General features: G+C 38.5%; 1 protein-coding gene across 1 annotated transcript in view; it reads right to left on the reverse strand.

Moving 5' to 3' along the window:
- The window catches only part of LOC135475424 (nibrin-like), a 42,190-nt gene extending 21,408 nt beyond the window's left edge, over positions 1-20,782 (reverse strand). The window contains exons 1-8 of the mRNA XM_064755312.1: positions 20,647-20,782; positions 16,593-16,726; positions 13,498-13,646; positions 12,475-12,634; positions 8,896-8,999; positions 7,679-7,796; positions 4,904-5,088; positions 3,589-3,680 (exon numbers count right to left, since the gene is read on the reverse strand). Of these exons, the coding sequence (XP_064611382.1) occupies positions 3,589-3,680; positions 4,904-5,088; positions 7,679-7,796; positions 8,896-8,999; positions 12,475-12,634; positions 13,498-13,646; positions 16,593-16,726; positions 20,647-20,677 (973 nt within the window). The 5' untranslated portion in view covers positions 20,678-20,782. The remainder of the gene's footprint in view (positions 1-3,588; positions 3,681-4,903; positions 5,089-7,678; positions 7,797-8,895; positions 9,000-12,474; positions 12,635-13,497; positions 13,647-16,592; positions 16,727-20,646) is intronic.
- Positions 20,783-21,044: the final 262 nt, after the last annotated feature.

Consider the following 21,044-nt stretch of genomic DNA (forward strand, 5'->3'; position numbering starts at 1 on the left):
TAATACCCATAGATCGAGACAGGCCTACCTGTGTTTTCACCCGTATCCATTTGGGTACTCGTAAAATAGTATTGCCATATTTATCATTGCTGACCTGATGACCAGTGTTATTGTCTTTCTATAGGGAGTCGAGATTTAAAATGAATTACTCATTTTGTGAGATAATCATTGTAAAATCTTCAATGAAATCTTATAAACATGGCACCTGTCTGCGTCTTACGACAACAAAATATGGAATTCTCCGTGATTCAATTCTTTTCGCCTCGCTTTACCTTAAGAACACACCTGATTTCACGAAATTGAACTTGTGAGAATTGTGGCTGTTTATAGCCAGTGTGAAAGGTGGACACAGGCCTATACAGCCAAGTAGAAGTTGCTCAAGCTATGTTCATAGCGCACTTACGAAGATCCTCTAAATCCTTTTTTTGTGAGTGAGTGCTTGGGGTTTAATGTCGTACTCAACAATTTTTCAGTCATATGATGACGAAGGAATCCTTAGGGTGCATGTACGTGTAATATGCCTCCTTGTTGCAGGACGGATTTCCACCGCTCTTTTATTTAGTGCTGCTTCACTGAGACGACTTACCGAAGGCAAGTAAGCAGCCCCGCCCAAGCCATTATACTGATACGCGTCAACCAGTCGTTGCACTATCCACTTCATGCTGAACGCCATGTTACAACTTCCTCTTTTAAAGTCTTAGGTGTGACTCGATCAAGGATTGGTCCTGGATCTACCGGTCCCGAAGCGGATGCTCTACCAACTGTGCTTTTTTTTGTGAATTAAATTAATCCAGTCATGGACTGGCATAATCACTGTGACAAATTGAGAACTTACTACATCACAATTCCTGCTGTAACAAGATCAAAACGGAAGATTTTTGTCTTAAACCTATATGTTATCAGAGATCCCCAACAGAGCCCCTTTTATGTTCAGCATTAATCCCATTTCACACTATCAGAGGCCCCCACATGTGCCCCTTCTGTTGTCATGGAGAAATACCGTTTATAAGATCTCAAAATTTAAAGACAGGTTAGTCAGGTGTGTGGATACATTTTCTCCCTGTCAACACTCTATGCTAGGGAGAATGTAGCTGGGAATATATTGGTATAATTTCCTGAACTGTCATTGATATCACCACTGCCAGAGGCTTTGGTGGGTAGAAAATGTATCTGTTTACTGACACACTGGTGTGAAGTGTAAACAGTGGTAGTGACAACAGAAAGGGCGGGTGCATTTTAGATGCAGGAAAGTTCACACACAGAGACAAAGCTGATATGTTCCATCCTTTAATCTTCATGTAACACAACACGATTGTGGCTCTCCTCTTCCTCAGGTGTAAATGTTTTGGACAGTATAAATTAGGTCAAAGCTGGTGATCTGAGCTGAGGCTCACTTGGGTACTTACCCTCTTCATACTTTCAGACAAGCATGTACACTGAATGATGTATTGGGGACAGAATAAATGTCTGGTCCTTCACATGAAGGAAGAATCCCCTAAATCTCAAAAAGTTTAATTAAAAGCAGGAAATTTAGGAAAATGGAAACAGATTTCTCAGCATTGATTTTATTTCACTGGGTTATGAGGTTTCACTTCACTCAAAAGTATTAACTGAACAGAGTTTTGGTTATATTTTCACATGGTCACCCCCTCTGCACAGGACCTGAAAATGCTAGCACAAACTGTTGACTTAAATTGTGCTCATAAAAGTGCTTAACTACTGTTTACTTGTTAGTTTTATTGTAAAGATCTAAGAATACTTATTTTGAAAATTGCCCTCCTTTGTTATAAAGGGTTTGTAACATCAAGCAAACAAAACTTTAATTTTGGCCGAGAGTAATTACATATTTAAAAAAAAACTCAATATGGCACTATTACCGGGCAGGTAGATCTGAGAAAATCTCAAAATGAAAAAACTGGCTATTTCTGATAGGGTAGTTAACATTTTGACGTCTATGAACCCCTGAAAGTGTTGTACACAGGCACAAAAACAGGGAGGGGTGCACTGACAGACATCACAGCGACATCCTAATAAAGTTTACAAATATGCATTTCAAGCAACTGGGTTCAAGACTGAGTATTTTTTTGTGTTTTACACACATGTGCATCTGATTCCCTATACAGTCCTGATTAAGGTTACAAATATGCTATTCATACCACTGGGTCCCAGATTTTCCTCCGAACTGGTGCGCCGGTACACTGATTGACAATTGCACCACACAGATGTTATAGTTTGATAACAGATTTAGCGAATTCTAGAGCTGATTGTCACAGCTTACTGGGTGGAATGTTTGATATGTTGGAGAAAAAAGTGCAAGGTACATGCAGTATTATGGCACAGTCACAAATGTGACTGATGTACTGGTTTGAGCATATAAATGAAGGAATTTTAAACTTTGTGTAGGTCACTCAATCCATCTATACATATTTGTATGCTTGTGTTCTCACAGTAAGCAGTGTTAGGATATCTTAACATGGTATACGGCATCTTAATATTTTCACCCAGCACAACTAACATTGTCGGACACTAACTCGGATGACAGTGAGATTCAGATTTCAAGCACTGACAATGAGGAAGTTGCAGTTACTTCAGAAACCAAGATTCTGGGGGAGCTGTGGTATATGTAGTACGCTGTTGGCCAAGAGCTAGGAGGGTTGAGGCTAGAACACGTTGTGGTGGGTTAAGAACACGAAGTGACGAAGAAAAAACACAAGATGGCGGCCGTCGAGATGTCAACATGACAGTGGTCAACGTCAGTTAAGTCCTATTGTCAGAAGAAATAGAACAATGCAGTCCCTATTCATGATTGGACTGATGCAGCAAGACCCACCCAGTCTCACACATCCAGTACCAAATGGTTCACCTGCAAATTTCCTCTAATTACGCCTGACCGCAAACTTAGTGGCGTTGATGGTGGCAAAAACTAAACACTATGTTGCGGCCGAAAAAAATAAACAATGCCCATTTTGAAGAAATTCTCACTTGAATCGCTCTGATGATACAAATGCTACCCAATGAAACATCTTCTCAGGCTCTTTACTTAGTAAACTTGTATCCAGTCATTTCGCCTTAAGGCCTGTCATAATGAGTGTCCAAACAACTGAAATTAGGACAATAAAAAAAACTTTAAAAAACTTTCTGAAGAAATACTGCTGATTATTTTCTATATTTAAATCTACGCATTTTGCATAGTATTAGCCGTATATCAAGACTTTCTCAATTCAGTCCCAAATTATGCAACCCAAACAGCTGTTAAACAATGAGGATGTATTTGGTTGGCTAACAGATTAATTGATGTTTATCGTCCTGCTTAAGAATTTTTCACTTATATGATGGCAGCGGCTGTACTAGGCCTCACTGTACTGTTAAAGCGGCCGGAAATAGCTTCAATTCACTGACAATACAACTAACCATATGCATTAACATAACCATAAACAAAGTACAAACCTACTAAAGGTCCAGTTTATGAAAGATCAGACCAGATCTTGTGCAATGGGATTCTGCTTTGGCTAACCATTTTATCCAATACATCAGCCCCATACAATATCAAGCCGTAAAATAGGTTTACAGTTTATATTATCACCTCACCTGGCTGCAGGTCTGGGTTACAGTGCTTCTCTGTGCAACAATACAAAACAGCATAGCCTATCTCACAGTCAGGAATCATCCTCTTTTTGTGCCTGATTTAGAAAACAGAGACAAGAATAAAGTTTGGTGGTAAAAAAAGAGCATGTATGAGACACATGAAAGATCATTGCATCAAATACTTCTTCAGATCGATTGCTGATGAGAGACAAAATATAGCACCTACTGGTGACACCTACATGTATGGATTTGGGCAATGCGTAACCCCATACAATGTCGTACTCGTCGGTGAAACAGAGACAAAATCTAGCACCTACTGGTGACACCTACATGTATAGATTTGGGCAATGCGTAACCCCATACAATGTCGTACTTGTCGGTGAAACAGAGACAAAATCTAGCACCTACTGGTGACACCTACATGTATGGATTTGGGCAATGCGTAACCCCACACAATGTCATACTTGTCGGTGAAACAGAGACAAAATCTAGCACCTACTGGTGACACCTACATGTATGGATTTGGGCAATGCATAACCCCATACAATGTCGTACTTGTCGGTGAAACAGAGACAAAATCTAGCACCTACTGGTGACGCCTACATGTATGGATTTGGGCAATGCATAACCCCATACAATGTTGTACTTGTCTGTGAAACAGAGACAAAATCTAGCACCTACTGGTGACACCTACATGTATGGGTTTGGGCAATGTGTAACCCCACACAATGTCGTACTTGTCGGTGAAACAGAGACAAAATTTAGTACCTACTGGTGACACCTACATGTATGGATTTGGGCAATGCGTAACCCCATACAATGTCGTACTTGTCGGTGAAACAGAGACAAAATCTAGCACCTACTGATGACACCTACATGTATGGATTTGGGCAATGCGTAACCCCATACAATGTCGTACTTGTCTGTGAAACAGAGACAAAATCTAGCACCTATTGGTGACACCTACATGTATGGATTTGGGCAATGCGTAACTCCATACAATGTCATACTTGTCGGTGAAACAGAGACAAAATCTAGCACCTACTGGTGACACCAACATGTATGGATTTGGGCACTGCATCACTTATAGGACATAAAATGCCAGAAGCCTATGGCATTCCATTACACTGAAGGGTTTCACTTTCATTTTGTAATCACATCTAAGTTCACGCTCTTTGAAATCAATGTAATATTAACATGTCTATCAAACAAAACCTACTACTTGATGTGAGACTGTAATCAAACTTAAAAGCCTGCAACATGTGACTGAAATACAAGTGAAACAGAGAATACCAGTATGTAACAACCCTTCCAGTACCTTTTTAGTACATTGATTACTTTGGTCACCCATTTCCTGGCTTTCTCTGTGAGGCTGGGATCTCCAGGGTCAGCATGCATCACAACTGTGTTGTCTTCTACCAGCATGCCACATCTGTCACCAGGCGATTCCTGCAATAGTGGCGTGCCTCCTGCCATCTCCACTGTCAGCCGCAACTTGGTAAACTAGGAAAAAGAAAAAAACAAGAGTTGAGGTGAACAGAAGATACTAAATCCCCAACAAATGCATTTGTGTGAAACGTATCAAAGCAGCACTGTGGTGAGTATAACTGCTGTAGGGAACCTTCATGGCAAGTCCATCTCAACTCCAAACTTCATGCGGAAAACAGTTAAAATTCTAGCCGGGACACGAAAATGAAAACTATTTATATAGTACATACAAGGTACATGGCTATCTAGTTACCACACAACTGGGAAAAATGGACAAATGTAAGTCCCTACACATCAACATCTCTGTACCTATGTATCCACCAAAAAATTAAAACTCTTTGTGGGAAACTGTTTTATAGCCTGGGCACAAAATCATATTTATTTATGTAGTATATAAATGGAAACTGGTAACTATGACAACGGTGGAAATGAACAAATGTGAGTCGCAACACATCGTCATCAGTGCATATTTGTATCCACCAAACATAATGCAAAAAACTGTTGGAGTTATAGCCCGGACACAAATACGAACACATGGACGGATGGATGAACGGATGGACAGATGAACAAAATCGCCATAACATGTAAGCTAGATGTGTAATTTGCTCTTCTTGTAATTTGCCTTGCTGAAATGTACACTGTATCATCTTCCAGAGAGTTATAGTGTTTTAACTGATATAATTTGTCCATGCTGTATACATCCAGAAAGGTTACCATCCATCTGTCATCTTACTGACAGATGAGAAGCCAATCAAAATGTAATAGATGAAAAGTAGATGGGAGTGTTACAATGACTAAATCAGGCAATCCCCCAGCAGCTGAGTTCACACCTTGTCTATGCTGCTGTGTGTGTCCCCACTACCTAGCTTACTGTGAAGCCTGTGACTTAAGATGGAGAAAACAGAAACCTTGACAACATTTGGTGTCTTATTTTTATGAGTTACCAATTGCTGTTTTCATTTACCTAAATTTGGGCTTCAAATATTTCTATTAGTAGTATTCTTAAAAAACATGAAACAGTTGTTGAATTGTCTCTGCTAGTGCTATTTATTGCAAATTGCGCATTTTACAAACATTATTTCAGTTTTGTGAAATTATTTTCCGATAACAGCGCCACCTTGGCAAAGCAGTCTCATCCTACCATGTTACAAGGAATATTTGGTTTCACAGACTTTTTCCTTGTTATTTAATATTGTCTCAAGATGGGGACATCTGCAATGTCCATCACAAACCGAAACTTGAGGAAGTTTAATCTCTACTTGTTAACACATGCGCTTTGTATTCAAGGGAAATAACCCGGGGAAAGCATCTGGTCTGTGTGTTATTACATGTATATATGCGTGTGTATTGAGTTGCTCCCCCTTACACCTCTGACACCCTGTGTAGTCCTCGGCAAAAGGTCACCTTGTCTTCAAGCGCAAACTGTTTTGAGGGGATAGGTGAGACCGGGGCAATAAATATTAACTTCACATTTTATTATTTACTTATCTGACTTGTGTTTCTCGCTGTACTCAGGAAGATTTCATATGTATGACGGCAGCCAGCATTATGGTGGGAGAAATCTAGGACCATCTGTAGGCATACAAAATGTACCTCTGCATATGCAGGCAGTCTGAGATCGAGGAACTCACACTGAATGCACTGGTGTTATGCTTTATTTTTTTTATTTTTTTTTTTCTGATTGATTTGTTTTCCTTTTGGGTTTTCAAGCTGTGAATTTTGTTATGACTACGTAATTGTCAAAATGGCTAAAAAAAATTCTGTCCAGGTTAGTCACATTGGTGCAAGGGAAAACACGCTAGCTACTAGCATAGATTGCTACTTTCAAAGGTGTTTTGCAACAGACCAGAGCACTCGAGCACTCTCATCACTGCCTCTCACAATCCAACTAGCCTGACTGGTCTGTTGTGTCACTGTCAGTAAGATTTGTATGTGTTTAACGTATGTTGACCGTAAAAGCGTGCTAAATTTTCCACGGGTACAACCGTCATCACGTGAATATCCAATTCCAGTCCGTCCGATAAACCAGGAGGGATCGTAGTTGTGTCATCTACAGTGGCCATAATGAGAGACAAAACCGTTCATCATATGTAGTTACTTGTATGAGCTTTTCAACATCTTTGAAGAACCAATGCAATTCTGTTATCTTCCACAACTGTTATAGTTACATGGTTTACAGGATTGCAACCTAAAGGGGCAAATGTAAGGACAATTACGAATTTGATTTGTTTGAACACCATTGTGACTGGACAGACAGTACTCCTGTTTAGATCTTTCTCAAAATCAACGATGTACTCCACGACTGCTTGCGTAACATCGATTGTCTTGGAGTTATGTCTAGCATCGGGGACCTGGCTCTTTTAAAGCAAAACTATAAATGTGTGGACTTATAACGAGGAGAAACTTCAAGACTACATAGCATGACATAGCAGTTTAGAACATCAGCCCTGAATCAAAATTCATCAGTCTTACCCAAAACAACGTGAAACAAAACACTTCTCTGCCCATGACTTGCGACCAGATGTGGAAGAAAAAGTGACAAAACAGAAAAAAAAAACAATTATCAGAGCAAGACAGGATCATGTATCTGTAGATAAACTCTTACCTGGGTGTTACTCAGGAAAATGAAGCTCTTTCCTTCAAAAAGCTTCCGCCTCGCTGGATTGGGTTTGAAACATACTTCATCTGTGTTTAGGTGGGGATCATTAAGAATGGGAGTAAACCTGAGAGTAGAAGTCATAAGTGCAAGTTTTTTAACATGAAAAGTAAAATTTTACATTATATGTAGTAATCAGGGTAATCGGAAAGGTACGTTTTCACATTACTATGGTGTAAGACATGAAGGGTTTACAGAAATCGTCTGAATGGTCTGGTATTCACTTCACCTCTAAGCACTCAATATCTGATTATATATATTCAATCCAGCTTGTTTTGGAAAGAAACATTCAACATTTTATATGAACTCATGTGATCTCCCTTTTATGGAAATCTTCATGACCAGCTGGGTTTATTTGATTTTGAAATAGTAAGCTTCTTTCGTCTCTGAAATCCTCACAAATAGATTGACCTACTTCTGTGGCTTCACATCGGTGTCTTTCTTACAATAGTGTATCGCGAGAGCTTGTGAGTGCACGCCGTCCAGCTGGTTCCCTTCCCCAGAATTCAGGTGCTGCTAATAGCTTCTGATGCTAATCGGCATCTATTAACTAGATGCCCTATTAATTTCTAGTGTACGTGTAAGGTGTTTCATAGTTTTTAACATTTACACTGTCTGAAATGTTTTATTTTTTCTTTTATACCTTTCAACCCACATTCGATTTACAAGTGATTTTTGTTTACGGCCAGAGTGATAGCCAAAAATTCCCTAATACGACCATTATATCTTGATTCCGGACTGAAATATTGTTTAGCTATCTGGTCAGGTTATACTTCAACTGGACAGTTATTGCCTGTCAGCCTGAAAGACATGTAACAATAACTGCCATGTGCGCCCATTACCAATTTGCAGTATCACACAAGAAGCTAGCCTGAATTCAAATAGGCAGGTACAATTATTATTATCAATGATAGACAGTAAAGTACAAAATATTTAATTCTGGCATCTGGCAAATGGTCACCCGAAACAAATATAAAGTCCTGATTTCCTTCTGAGAGTGGTGGTCGGTGCATAATGCGCAAAATTTGTGGGTGTCGTCTTCTAACAGATTTTTTTAATATTATTATTTATTTTTTTGGGAATGGGGAATCTTTCTCGACATTTAGCAGAATTGCATTCTAACAACAACCGAGGCAAGTGTAAAAGAGGAAAGATGAGAGTCTTACTCTGTAGGATCTGGCAAGTCCGTGTTCTCCTCTAAAGACTTCTCCAATGTTATCAGATAATCCACTGTGACTATTGGCTTCAGTGACACCATAGCAGACACCACCTGCAGGGTTGTACATTTACCCATGTAGATTTTAAAAAAAAAAAACACAGCCTTTCTCCATGCTCTACATCTTTACATCTTGAATGCAGTTTCAAATGTGTTGTTCTTATCAGGGTATGAAGTGACAGTCCACAGAGAATGACAAAGGTTTACTACCACATCATCACAGTGACTGTAGCAATGAGTAAGGTTTACTACCACATCATCACAGTGACTGTAGGAATAACTAAGGATTACTACCACATCACCACAGTGACTATAGGAATACCTAAGGTTTACTACCACATCATCAAAATGACTGTAGGAATAACTAAGGTTTACTATCACATCATCACACTGACTGTACGAATAACTAAGGCTTACTACCACATCATCACAGTGACTGTAGGAATAACTAAGGTTTATTACAACATCATCACAGTGACTGTGGGAATAACTAAGGTTTACTATCACATCGTCACAGTGACTGTAGGAATAACTACATGTAAGGTTTACTACCACATCATCACAGTAACTGTAGGAATGACCAAGGTTTACTACCACATCATCACAGTGACTGTAGGAATAACTAAGGTTTACGACCACATCATCACAGTGACTGTAGGAATAACTAAGGTTTACTATCACATCATCACACTGACTGTACGAATAACTAAGGCTTACTACCACATCATCACAGTGACTGTAGGAATAACTAAGGTTTATTACAACATCATCACAGTGACTGTGGGAATAACTAAGGTTTACTATCACATCGTCACAGTGACTGTAGGAATAACTACATGTAAGGTTTACTACCACATCATCACAGTAACTGTAGGAATGACCAAGGTTTACTACCACATCATCACAGTGACTGTAGGAATAACTAAGGTTTACGACCACATCATCACAGTGACTGTAGGAATAACTAAGGATTACTACCACATCACCACAGTGACTGTAGTAATAACTAAGGATTACTACCACATCATCACAGTGACTGAATGAATGACTAAGGCTTACTACCACATCATCACAGTGACTGTAGGAATAACTAAGGTTTATTACAACATCATCACAGTGACTGTAGGAATAACTAAGGATTACTACCACATCATCACAGTGACTGTAGGAGTAACTAAGGTTTACTACCACATCATCACAGTGACTGAATGAATGACTAAGGCTTACTATCACATCATCACAGTGACTGTAGGAATAACTAAGGTTTATTACCACATCATCACAGTGACTGTAGGAATAACTAAGGTTTACTACCACATCATCACGGTGACTGTAGGATTAACTAAGGTTTACTACCACATCATCACAGTGACTGTAGGAATAACTAAGGATTACTACCACATCACTACAGTGACTATAGGATTAACTAAGGTTTACTACCACATCATCACAATGACTGTAGGATTAACTAAGGTTTACTACCACCTCATCACAGTGACTGTAGGAATAACTAAGGCTTACTACCACATCATCACAGTGATTGTAGGAATAACTAAGGTCTACTACCACATCATCACAGTGACTGTAGGAATAACTAAGGCTTACTACCACATCATCACAGTGACTGTAGGAATAACTAAGGTTTATTACCACATCATCACAGTGACTGTAGGAATAACTAAGGATTACTACCACATCATCACAGTGACTGTAGGAATAACTAAGGTTTATTACCACATCATCACAGTGACTGTAGGAATAACTAAGGATTACTACCACATCACCACAGTGACTGTAGGAATAACTAAGGATTACTACCACATCATCACAGTGACTGAATGAATGACTAAGGCTTACTACCACATCATCACAGTGACTGTAGGAATAACTAAGGTTTATTACCACATCATCACAGTGACTGTAGGAATAACTAAGGATTACTACCACATCATCACAGTGACTGTAGGAATAACTAAGGTTTACTACCACATCATCACAGTGACTGAATGAATGACTAAGGCTTACTACCACATCATCACAGTGATGTAGGAATAACTACATGTAAGGCTTACTACCACATCATCACAGTGACTGTAGGAATAACTAAGGTTTATTACCACATCATCACACTGACTGTAGGAGTAACTAAGGATTACTACCACATCATCACAGTGACTGTAGGAATAACTAAGGATTACTACCACATCATCACAGTGACTGTAGGAATAACTAAGGATTACTACCACATCACCACAGTGACTATAAGATTAACTAAGGTTTACTACCACATCATCACAATGACTGTAGGAATAACTAAGGATTACTACCACATCATCACAGTGACTGTAGGATTAACTAAGGTTTACTACCACATCATCACAGTGACTGTAGGAATAACTAAGGATTACTACCACATCATTACAGTGACTGAATGAATGACTAAGGCTTACTACCACATCATGACAGTAACCTACCCCTAGTAAATATAATGTGTACAAACACTCATGTTTATGTCCACAAATAGAATTTTATGTGTAATAAATTATGACAAGGCAACAGACACATTTATAACCATTTCTAAAAATCATTTTAAATAAAAACACCAAGGCAAAAGTTTTAATCACAGTAACCTTCTTTTTGTGTCACTTGAACAGAGATGTCAGGAATTTCTAAGAAAAAGGCGCTAAGTTGCACCAGAGGGAAACAAAAGACATGTTTGTTTTGTTAGTTTGGGTCATTAAGAGAAAAATTCTTCATGTTCTACTTCAAGATAATGAGGTTATTAAGGATTTAGCATGTTTAGCTGGTGTATAATCTTTGATGTTTTCTGTATATTTTCTGTAATCAGGTTTTGTTTTGATGGTTTGCTTATTGTGCTGTAAAAAAAATGTCACATATACTGATACCCTAGAATATTCGTGACAGGAGCAATCTTAAATGAACTGAGTTTGACAGCCGTTCCAGATCAGGGACCTGAACTGACCATGTGATGAAGGGGATTTTCTGGTTGTGACACAGTAATTCTGAGAATTTTAAAGAGGTAACAGTCCAAGAATTTCTCACTGTAAACTTTTACATCTACTTTCTTCGTACACATCACCGCAAGGCATTTAATCGCTAGCCATTTTACTGGGAAAAGCGTGTTCAACGACAAGGTTTGATATAAAAAGACGGAATAAACAGTCACCATTCAGAAACCCTTTAGGCGCTGCATTTAAGCTATATTAATTCGCAAGTTGAGGGTTTCCTACTAAACGCTTGCGGTAACGTGAATGCTAAAATAGCAGATCTGATACTAAAAGCTGATTTGTATAAAAATAAAAAAACGAAATTGGACTTATTTTATTATATTTAATTATTTTTTTATTTTAAAAATTTTATTTTCTTTTGTGTATGGTGCCTAAGCAAGCATATTTTACACTTCTCTGGCGAACAGTTGTATTTTCTACATGTTTGCCGTACAAAATACGCCAAAATTGTACAAGTAAGCGGGCCTGGCATCAGCAGCAAAACGAAAAAGTCCACTCACCTTCACGGTTACACTCAGGCTTGTCATGACAAGCATTGAACAGTCCCTCTGCCAGTCCTTCACCACATGACCCCCCAGTTTACACACCAGTTTCCTGACTGCTCTCTTCTGACCAGTGTCTAGACAAGAAGTGCTTATCACCAGAGGCTCATAAACACACCTGGGGAGTAGAAACTCACAGATACAAATCTGTGTTTATTTACTTTTCTGCCTCCCCCCCACTCCACCGCTCACAATACCTCCCCTTACCTTGTACTGAGCCAAACATCAATACATGTGTGTATAATTTATGATGATGTAAATGTCACCAGGAGAAAAATAAAACACAAAACATAAAAACATATTCTTACTTTTCCCCCGATGTTTAACAATAGCAACAATAAAATGATCACAATCCAAATCTCATTTGAAGTTCATTTTAGGTACCGGTATTGGTAAGGGCAGTGAAACTCGATGTTCACATGTAAATCAGTAAAACAAATAGTTGTAATCACTACTGTTCAACAATTCAACACTCTTACACTTATTTTAATATTAACCACATCCTATAGCAATTCAGATTGCGTTTGAGTTATCTCCCTTTATGGGTCCATAAATCCAATTGGCGAGGTACAAATAAGTTTGTGCTCTTATGACTTTTTCATAAGTTTGCTTAATAAAGCTTTGGGGCTGACAAACTGTTTTAGACACAATAACATTTTTTTGTCATCACCGTACCACCATACATCTGATTTCACATAATAATGAAACGCAACAATGTATCATTTATGACTTTAATGTGATGTCAAGTGGTCTTACTTTAATAGTTTTATGCAAAGTGGACACACAGACATAACAGCGAAGTTTCTGTACGATGATCCAACGTTTGAAAAACAGGTATTGATCAATTACATGTAGCTGTACATGTAGGAAAACAATCAATAGTACCTTCATCTTTATCTATTACCCCATTTCTTCAAAACACAAAGGTTTGGAGTAGTTACATTTCTCTGTAAATGAATATGAAAGCGATTTGAAACTTACATAAAAATGGATTTTGGTGACCCAAACTTCACGTGGTCTCCATCTTTGAGTTGAATCTGTCCTTTAGGAGGCAGCTGGGTGTTATTCACCCAAGTGCCATATCTAGATTCGTCTTTAATGGTGACAATAGGTAGTCTGTTAGGAAATGACTGCAAAGTTAAACAACAATTCAATAAATAAATGTCCTCAAAATTACAGAGGTCCAATGTATCTTAACACAGACATATGTTTGACCAATTAGTGCACATGCACCCGTAGAAGAGAATTAGTGGATTTTGTTGAACCATTAAGATGGCCGATGCCAGATATCGTGCATCACAACATCACATGGCGTCACTTATCACCTGCAACTGAACATTCAATGCAGCATCCGAACCTGAAATCTGGCAAAATTTCCCACTAAAGTCTCGAAATAGCTTTAATCCCAGCTTGGTTTTATTCCCAAACATCCATTCAGAATGCAGGAATCTGTCCATGCGAAGCACTGTTGTGACATATTAAACCAATATCAAAATCTATGTTTTCCACACTGCTGTTCAGCACTGAGAGGTTAGAGCAAGGGAACAGGATTTGGTGGCCCGACGTCAGTATACTGTGACTGGGTGGTGAGTCATGTCTGGTGTCTTCAGCATGGTACTTCAGTTGCAGCAGCACTATGGTTGCATGGACTCGCACTGATGTAGTATATATATCCCTGATGAGAATGAATCTTCAAAACTGCAGATACACAATGTACGATACAACGATGTGGAAATTTGAAACGGTCTCCTTTGTTGTTTTCTTATACCTGTTCTCCACCTCAGAACAATCAGTTTTTCATACATATTCACACCAAATGACTCAACCTGGTCATATGTTACAAAAGGGATTCAGCCAGACTTCAAAAGGATATCTTAAATACTCAAAAGAGAGTGGGGGCTTCATGGGGGCTTCAAGTAGGCTTACCAGAAGTCCCCAGGTGCTTCCTAGGGATTTCTGGGAGTTGCTTACACCAAATGACTTGACAGATGAAGATGTTTAGAAGATGAAAGGGACTTCTGCAGAGCTTCTTAGGTGTTTGCCACTGTTGCCAAGGACATAGGGGACTTGAGGGACAATAACAAGCATGCTGGGATTTCATGGTTTGTTTTCTCGGCTGCCCTCATTGGCCTTTGAGTAATTTATACGAATACTAGACAACTCTTTGCTGTAGCCTTCGAGTTGACCAGAAGGAATTTGAAGCTGGAAGGTTCACAGAGTTTGGGCTCTAGTTCAGCCATGGTTATGCTTTTATGTTTACAAGCAAATCAAATCTGAACGTACATGAGCATCATCAGAAGAGGGGCTTTGTTAGTAGACAAACTATTTAATAGGACAGTAAAGTGCATGAAAAAGACAAGTAGCTTTGTAATTTGAAGATTTAACATGCAGTTCTTGTGTATGTTTATGGCAACAGTATACTGTATGTAATTTTTTTGTCATGAACAATTTATATGCTGTTTTTGACAGTCCGACATAATTTATTAACAGATAGAGTAACACAGATTTTATGCAGTGGCTAATAAATACACCAATCTTTGTTCTTTTTTTTATGAAAGATTCAAGATGAAAAAGATCATTAGGTAACCTGTAGTTTTGAATATATCGGGTGGGCATAAAAAAGAATGGGCCGTACTTTGATGCTGCATTGCTCCAATATCCCTTGTTCCAACTCTTTCAAACTTTAGACATTCAAATGGCATGATTTTGTTTTTATACTGACCAATTTTCAAGGTCATAGCTTGAGTAGTCGGTACACAGGGTTAAAATGAAAATATAGCCTCAAAAACACATGTTCCGGTGACCCACATTGCATCACCTGTCAGGTGTTATGTGTAGAGCGCGCGCTGCACCTCTGTGACACACATCAATCAAGTGTCCTCTGGAAAAATTATTTGGCTCTAGTGTCAGAGAAACCCTTCTGCCAGATAGGCATAAGTTTTGCTGAATGAAAAAATGGTTTTCCCTGCAAACGAACAAGGAATTCATCACCTTTTCAAGTAAAACAAGGTAGAACATCATTTTGTGTGTGTTTTTGACTATTTTGATTTTGGTCCCACGAACTGAAAATCTTAGAGGATGAAACTGAAATTTGGTCTGTATACTTAGGACATAATGGCTTTTGAGTGTAAATTTTTAGAAGCTGAGGTAAGAGGGTTTCGGAGATATTTAGCATCAAAGTACGGCACATTTTTTTATGCCCACCCGATATATGTTGTTCGTTGTAAAATTATCATTGGGTGCCTTTTTCATGTGATGAACAAGCATCTTTTGCTTGTGGCATTGACGATGTTTTGATTTTGTTCAGAATTTTTCATAATTTAGCAATGAAGATGCAAACTATACTGAGTATCATCTTGGCTGACCAAGTTATATACAGGTATGTATGATGTCAAACTTACTGGCTCCAGTACTGTAACATGTACATGTCATTTTTGTACGAAGACAGGCTTACAAACCAAACCATGTATAGAACACCTGCTATTTGTTACAATGATGGACCTAGGGTGATTTCAAGACACTGCACCGGGTGCTTCTAAATGACTTCAGAGTCCAAGTCCACAAGTGATTGTTAGCAGGCCTTCTCCACCAGAGTGGAAACAGGATGAGCTGGACATGAACTCACAGTAACCGTATTCGTGAGAGGCTCCTGGATAATCTGCTGCACTAGCATGTTAACCACTAGGCCACGGGCAATGGTTTGAGAAAAACAAAAGCCTACAAAGGACCGGATTGCACAATCTCTGCTGAAAGACTGACAATAATTGGCCAAAAAAGAAATTACCAATATATCAAGCACCTAAGAACTTTGCCATCTTGAGAACTTTCAACTCAAATCTGTAAATTTATTCGTAAGAAAAGAAAACAAGATTACAAGTCACAACATTACTGTGAGATGTAAGCAGAGACATACAATGCCAAATAATGTCCATGACTTACATTCTCAGACAGACATGTGGATTGATGGACAAGAACAGAACTATTACCAGATTGATGGACAAGAACAGAACTATTACCAGATTGATGGACAAGAACAGAACTATTACCAGACTGATGGACAAGAACAGAACTATTACCAGATTGGCCTCTGCATGCGACACTTGAATGACAGCATGTTTGCGGCTAACGGTTGGGTCAGTGGCTAACACAATGTCAGCATCCTTTCTGCCAATGGTGATATCCTTCCCGACCACTAAACAGTACTTCACAGCTGAAATAGAAAAAAAAAGGAAATTCAAATGGAATGTAAATACTGCTTCTCACTAGACTGGAGTTTTATAGGGATTTTAGCAGGGATTTCAAGCCTTTCATTTCATGATAGACACCCTATTGCTTTCATTCACATTTTTTTTATTGGAGGTTCGAGCATTTTCAGGCTTTATACCCTATTGTTTTTGTTGGGTTTTTTTTTTTGTCTTTCTTTCTTAAGTATTATTATTCTTTGTAACTTTTGTTATTGACAAATGTGGTAGTGAATTCCTCTCGATTTGAATGAAACTTGGGTATCTTTTCGGATTTTATGAAGAAAATTTTAAATGTCTTCTTCAAAATTAATCAATTATTTTCAAATTTTATGTGCCTGTAGACGGAGATAAAAGTTTGAGAAAGGCATCAAAATACACTCGAACCTTTAAGCTTGCCATTAGTCAAAAATAGGACATGACAAAAAGTTTTGCATTTTGATACAACTTTGATGCGTTCTGTATTTTGGGGCCACTAATTTCGATTGTGCACCTGTTTCATATGTTCCTTTGTAACTTTTTAAGACATACCAAAAGAAAACCGAAGTTAGGTACCTTCAATCGCTTGTAAATAGAAAACTATGACAGCTATAAACTTCTCCCTTGGTTTAATTTGTAGATTAAAGCATGCTAATTTATGATAACAAAACAGTAGAAAGCAAAAGTGTACTTTCCCCATTATAAGTCATTAAATGGCATCATGCCTATTCAGAAGTAAAAGCTGAAGCAAATTTAGGATGCAAATCTGTATCATCTCTGCAGCAAAATCAACTGGACAGAAAAATTCATGAAACTTGTCCATGTTACATGTTGCATACATGTACATCAGTATGTTGAGTAGTAAATTTTTGACCTAAGTCGAGTTGAAGCCTTTACACAGCATTTGTTGCACGCAATGGTAGGTCAGTGATATGGACTTATTTAGTTTTGACATTCATCACAACACTATGTTAAAAAATAGCCACAGATTTCCAACGATCAACTCGATGAATGTGATCTCGGTGATCTCAGTGATGTCTGAGCTTGTAGCACCAAATTTACAAAACAAGAAGTCCATTTTCTTGTCCTTTTCAGCTGAAATAAGAAGTCTGAAGTTGTGCTTCCAAAAAGCAATATGAAAATATTACACTTTCTGCATGATTTTAATGCCAGACATTTCCAATACAATTCAGAAACCGTATGATTTTCCAGAGATAAAGATGGCTCCCGTGTTACGATAAAATAGCACAGTCAGTCCTGCCCATATTTATAGACCACCTCTGCTGAAAGAGAACACAAGTCTGACACAAACAAGTAATTAACGTAATCCAAATGACCAATGGAAATGACTGTATCATCGTAAGCTGTGAAAAGTTGCTGTTGTTAAGAGGACAGATAGAGATTGGGTTCTATGTATGGAGACTAATGCCACCAGGTTTTGATGAAGAATAAGTGGTTGACAACACGCCCCTACCTCAACCAATTAAAATTTGTACTCGTTTGCCATATTTTTTATATTTTTTTTAATTTAAAAGAGTTAATTGGCTCACACAGATTATGTCACTTTACACTTGTATCAGAAAACCAGGTGTCTTTCAACAGAGCTTTGGGTTAATTAGTTTGAATGGTCTACCATGGAAAGTCCATCTCAATGGGCAAACATAGTACTAGTAAGTAGCATGACCGGGCCTGTAGATTATTAGAACCTGTGATGTTAGTCCGAGATTGCGGACATTTAGTTCGGTGAAAAAAAAAAAAAAAATTTTTTTTCTTTTTGGCAGCTATTACTGCATTTGTCAAATCTGTTGATGCTCTCACTCAGTCTCTGAACAGCACATAGTGAAGACGCAAGGACATTGTATGTGGGTTGCGCAGGGAATGGAGCAACTATTACAGGTGAGAGTCAATGGGCAGCCTGGGCTACGCCATTCTAGACCGCTGTGGATAAGATCACAGCCTGTTTTCATCACAGCCAAGTAGGCCAACAACCAAACAATATGTGGGTTTTACTGCGAATATATGGAACACCATTCAGAGCATAAGTGTGATGGAGTGATCCGAGTGCTTCAGTGCAATCTCACCTACCGCCAGGTTAAAACATATCAATGTTGTAGGGCTAGACTAATGTAAGGCTAGCCTTAGAATAGATCTGAGATCTGTTTCATTCTTCCCAGCTCAGCTTTCAGAAATAAGACTGTTGTAAATGCATTTTTTACATGTAACATTCTACGTCACTACTTATTCAATTCATTCCGGCTTCCTTAAATGAGTCTGACCCATATATGTAGGAGACCCTGTTCAGATGTAGTCCAAATGACAAATGCATGTAACACATGCACATCTGTCTTAAACATGTCTAAAAAAACTTTCCACCACAACAATTCGACTGGTCTCGTGGTTTTAAGCATCAGGCTACAGACCTGGCATGCTGTCTGATTCTGAAGTTCAAAAGCTTATCAAAACAACAAAAGAAATGACTTTCTGAAATGTATGAACCGCAAACAGTTGAGCGCAGAAAACTCATGGATGACAGTGTCACCTGACAGAGACTAGAATGTAGAGTATCTTACTTACGCTGTTTTTCTTTGTATGCACATTGAACATCTATCCATTCATTTTTAACCAATAAAAAAACCAGTAAAAGCATGTTACAGTGGGAAAAAAATGTTAAAGAAATAAAGTTTTTCTTTGTGTGCACATTGAACATCTATCCATTCATTTTTAACCAATAAAAAAACCAGTAAAAGCATGTTACAGTGGGAAAAAAATGTTAAACAAATAAAGTTAAAGGATACATGAAACACTTTGGTTTTATTTCTTAATGTGCAGATTACCATGTGTAATAACATGTAACAGTACAAACAAATTTTTCAGCTTTCACTTTAGGGGGGTAAAAATGGCTTCAAAGTAAGGCTCCACTCGCCAGTCCTGAAATTAAGTACCTTGCAGCTGTGACATCAGCAATGATCCCTGTTTAAAAAGAACTCTGTGGAGACAGACCAAACGAGTCTGGGTGAATAGGGGCGGGGTGTGGGGAACAGAGCGAACTGGGGTGGGTGTAGGAGCACGGATGGGGTGCTAGGCTGGCCAGATGAAGCCATGCAGTATCTGTGTACATCACTTTGCCCACACTGAAGCGAATTGGTTCATTAGGCTCGGGGCCTTAATTTCTGAAAAAATCCAACCACCTAGGAAAAATATACATCACATAGAGAAGTAATTAACAGGTATAAAAATAAACCCAAAATGAAAACAAAAATTCCAAGGCATAATTTTCTTTCTTTTATAGTTCCTTTTCATTTGTCCTTTAATGTGGAAGTTAATCTGGGAACATGGACAAATGATCTCAGAGCTAGTGTCTGCTTTGGGAGCCCTTGACCCAGGGTCAATCCTGGGTCGAGTCACACCTAAGACTTTAATAAAGGAAGTTGTAGCTTCCTCGCTTGGCGTTCCCATGAAGGGGATACTGCAACCACTGGTTAACCCTTATCAGTATAATGGCTCGGGAGGGGCGGTTTACTTGTCTTTGCTAAGGCGTCTCAGTGAAGCACCACTAGATAAAAGAGTGGTAGAAATCCGTCCTGCGACAAGGAGGCACATTACATGCATTCTACGGATTCCTTCGTCGTCATATGACTGAAAAATTGTTAAGTACGACGTTAAACCTCAAGCACTCACTCACTCACTCACTCACTCTCAGAGCTAGTCCTAGAATTGTGCCAGGCTAGCCTTAGATCAATTTAAAAAAAAGGTTGAGGTCTACTTTCAACAATTCCTAATATTTATCTGAGGCAGATAAATATCAGAAAATATATCTCAACGTTTAATTTAATTGAACAAGGTCCGACTGTGAAATTATAGGTGCCCTTGACCGACGCTGAAGCCAACTCCTTCAGGTCATAAAACTCACACGGGTTGCTGGCTGAAATGATGTACCACATCCTGCAGGACAGGTCTCGTTAGAATTTCAGAAAAATTTAAGATTCATCTCATCTAGGCCTACTAATTTTCGTTTTCGGTTTTGCCTGCAGTCTGGCGGCAAATTCGCTGCGTATCTCCTACTACAGAAGATGCCTTTGCAAGGGAGATAACCGATATCTGATAACCGATAACCATTAAGCATAGGCTGAATGCTTTATATATTTACATTTATTCCCTGGTTTTTCCTTGCTAGTTTAAGTTGTGATAACAGACATTATTTGTTTCTTAAATGCCTAATTCAATCTATTTTATATGTATTTATTCAATTATTGTTCACTAATGTTTTATTTGTTTGTTTATTGAATATTTGTAAAGGACACAATGCCG

The sequence above is a fragment of the Liolophura sinensis genome, chromosome 9 (genome assembly GCF_032854445.1).
Source record: "Liolophura sinensis isolate JHLJ2023 chromosome 9, CUHK_Ljap_v2, whole genome shotgun sequence".
NCBI lineage: Eukaryota > Metazoa > Mollusca > Polyplacophora > Chitonida > Chitonidae > Liolophura > Liolophura sinensis.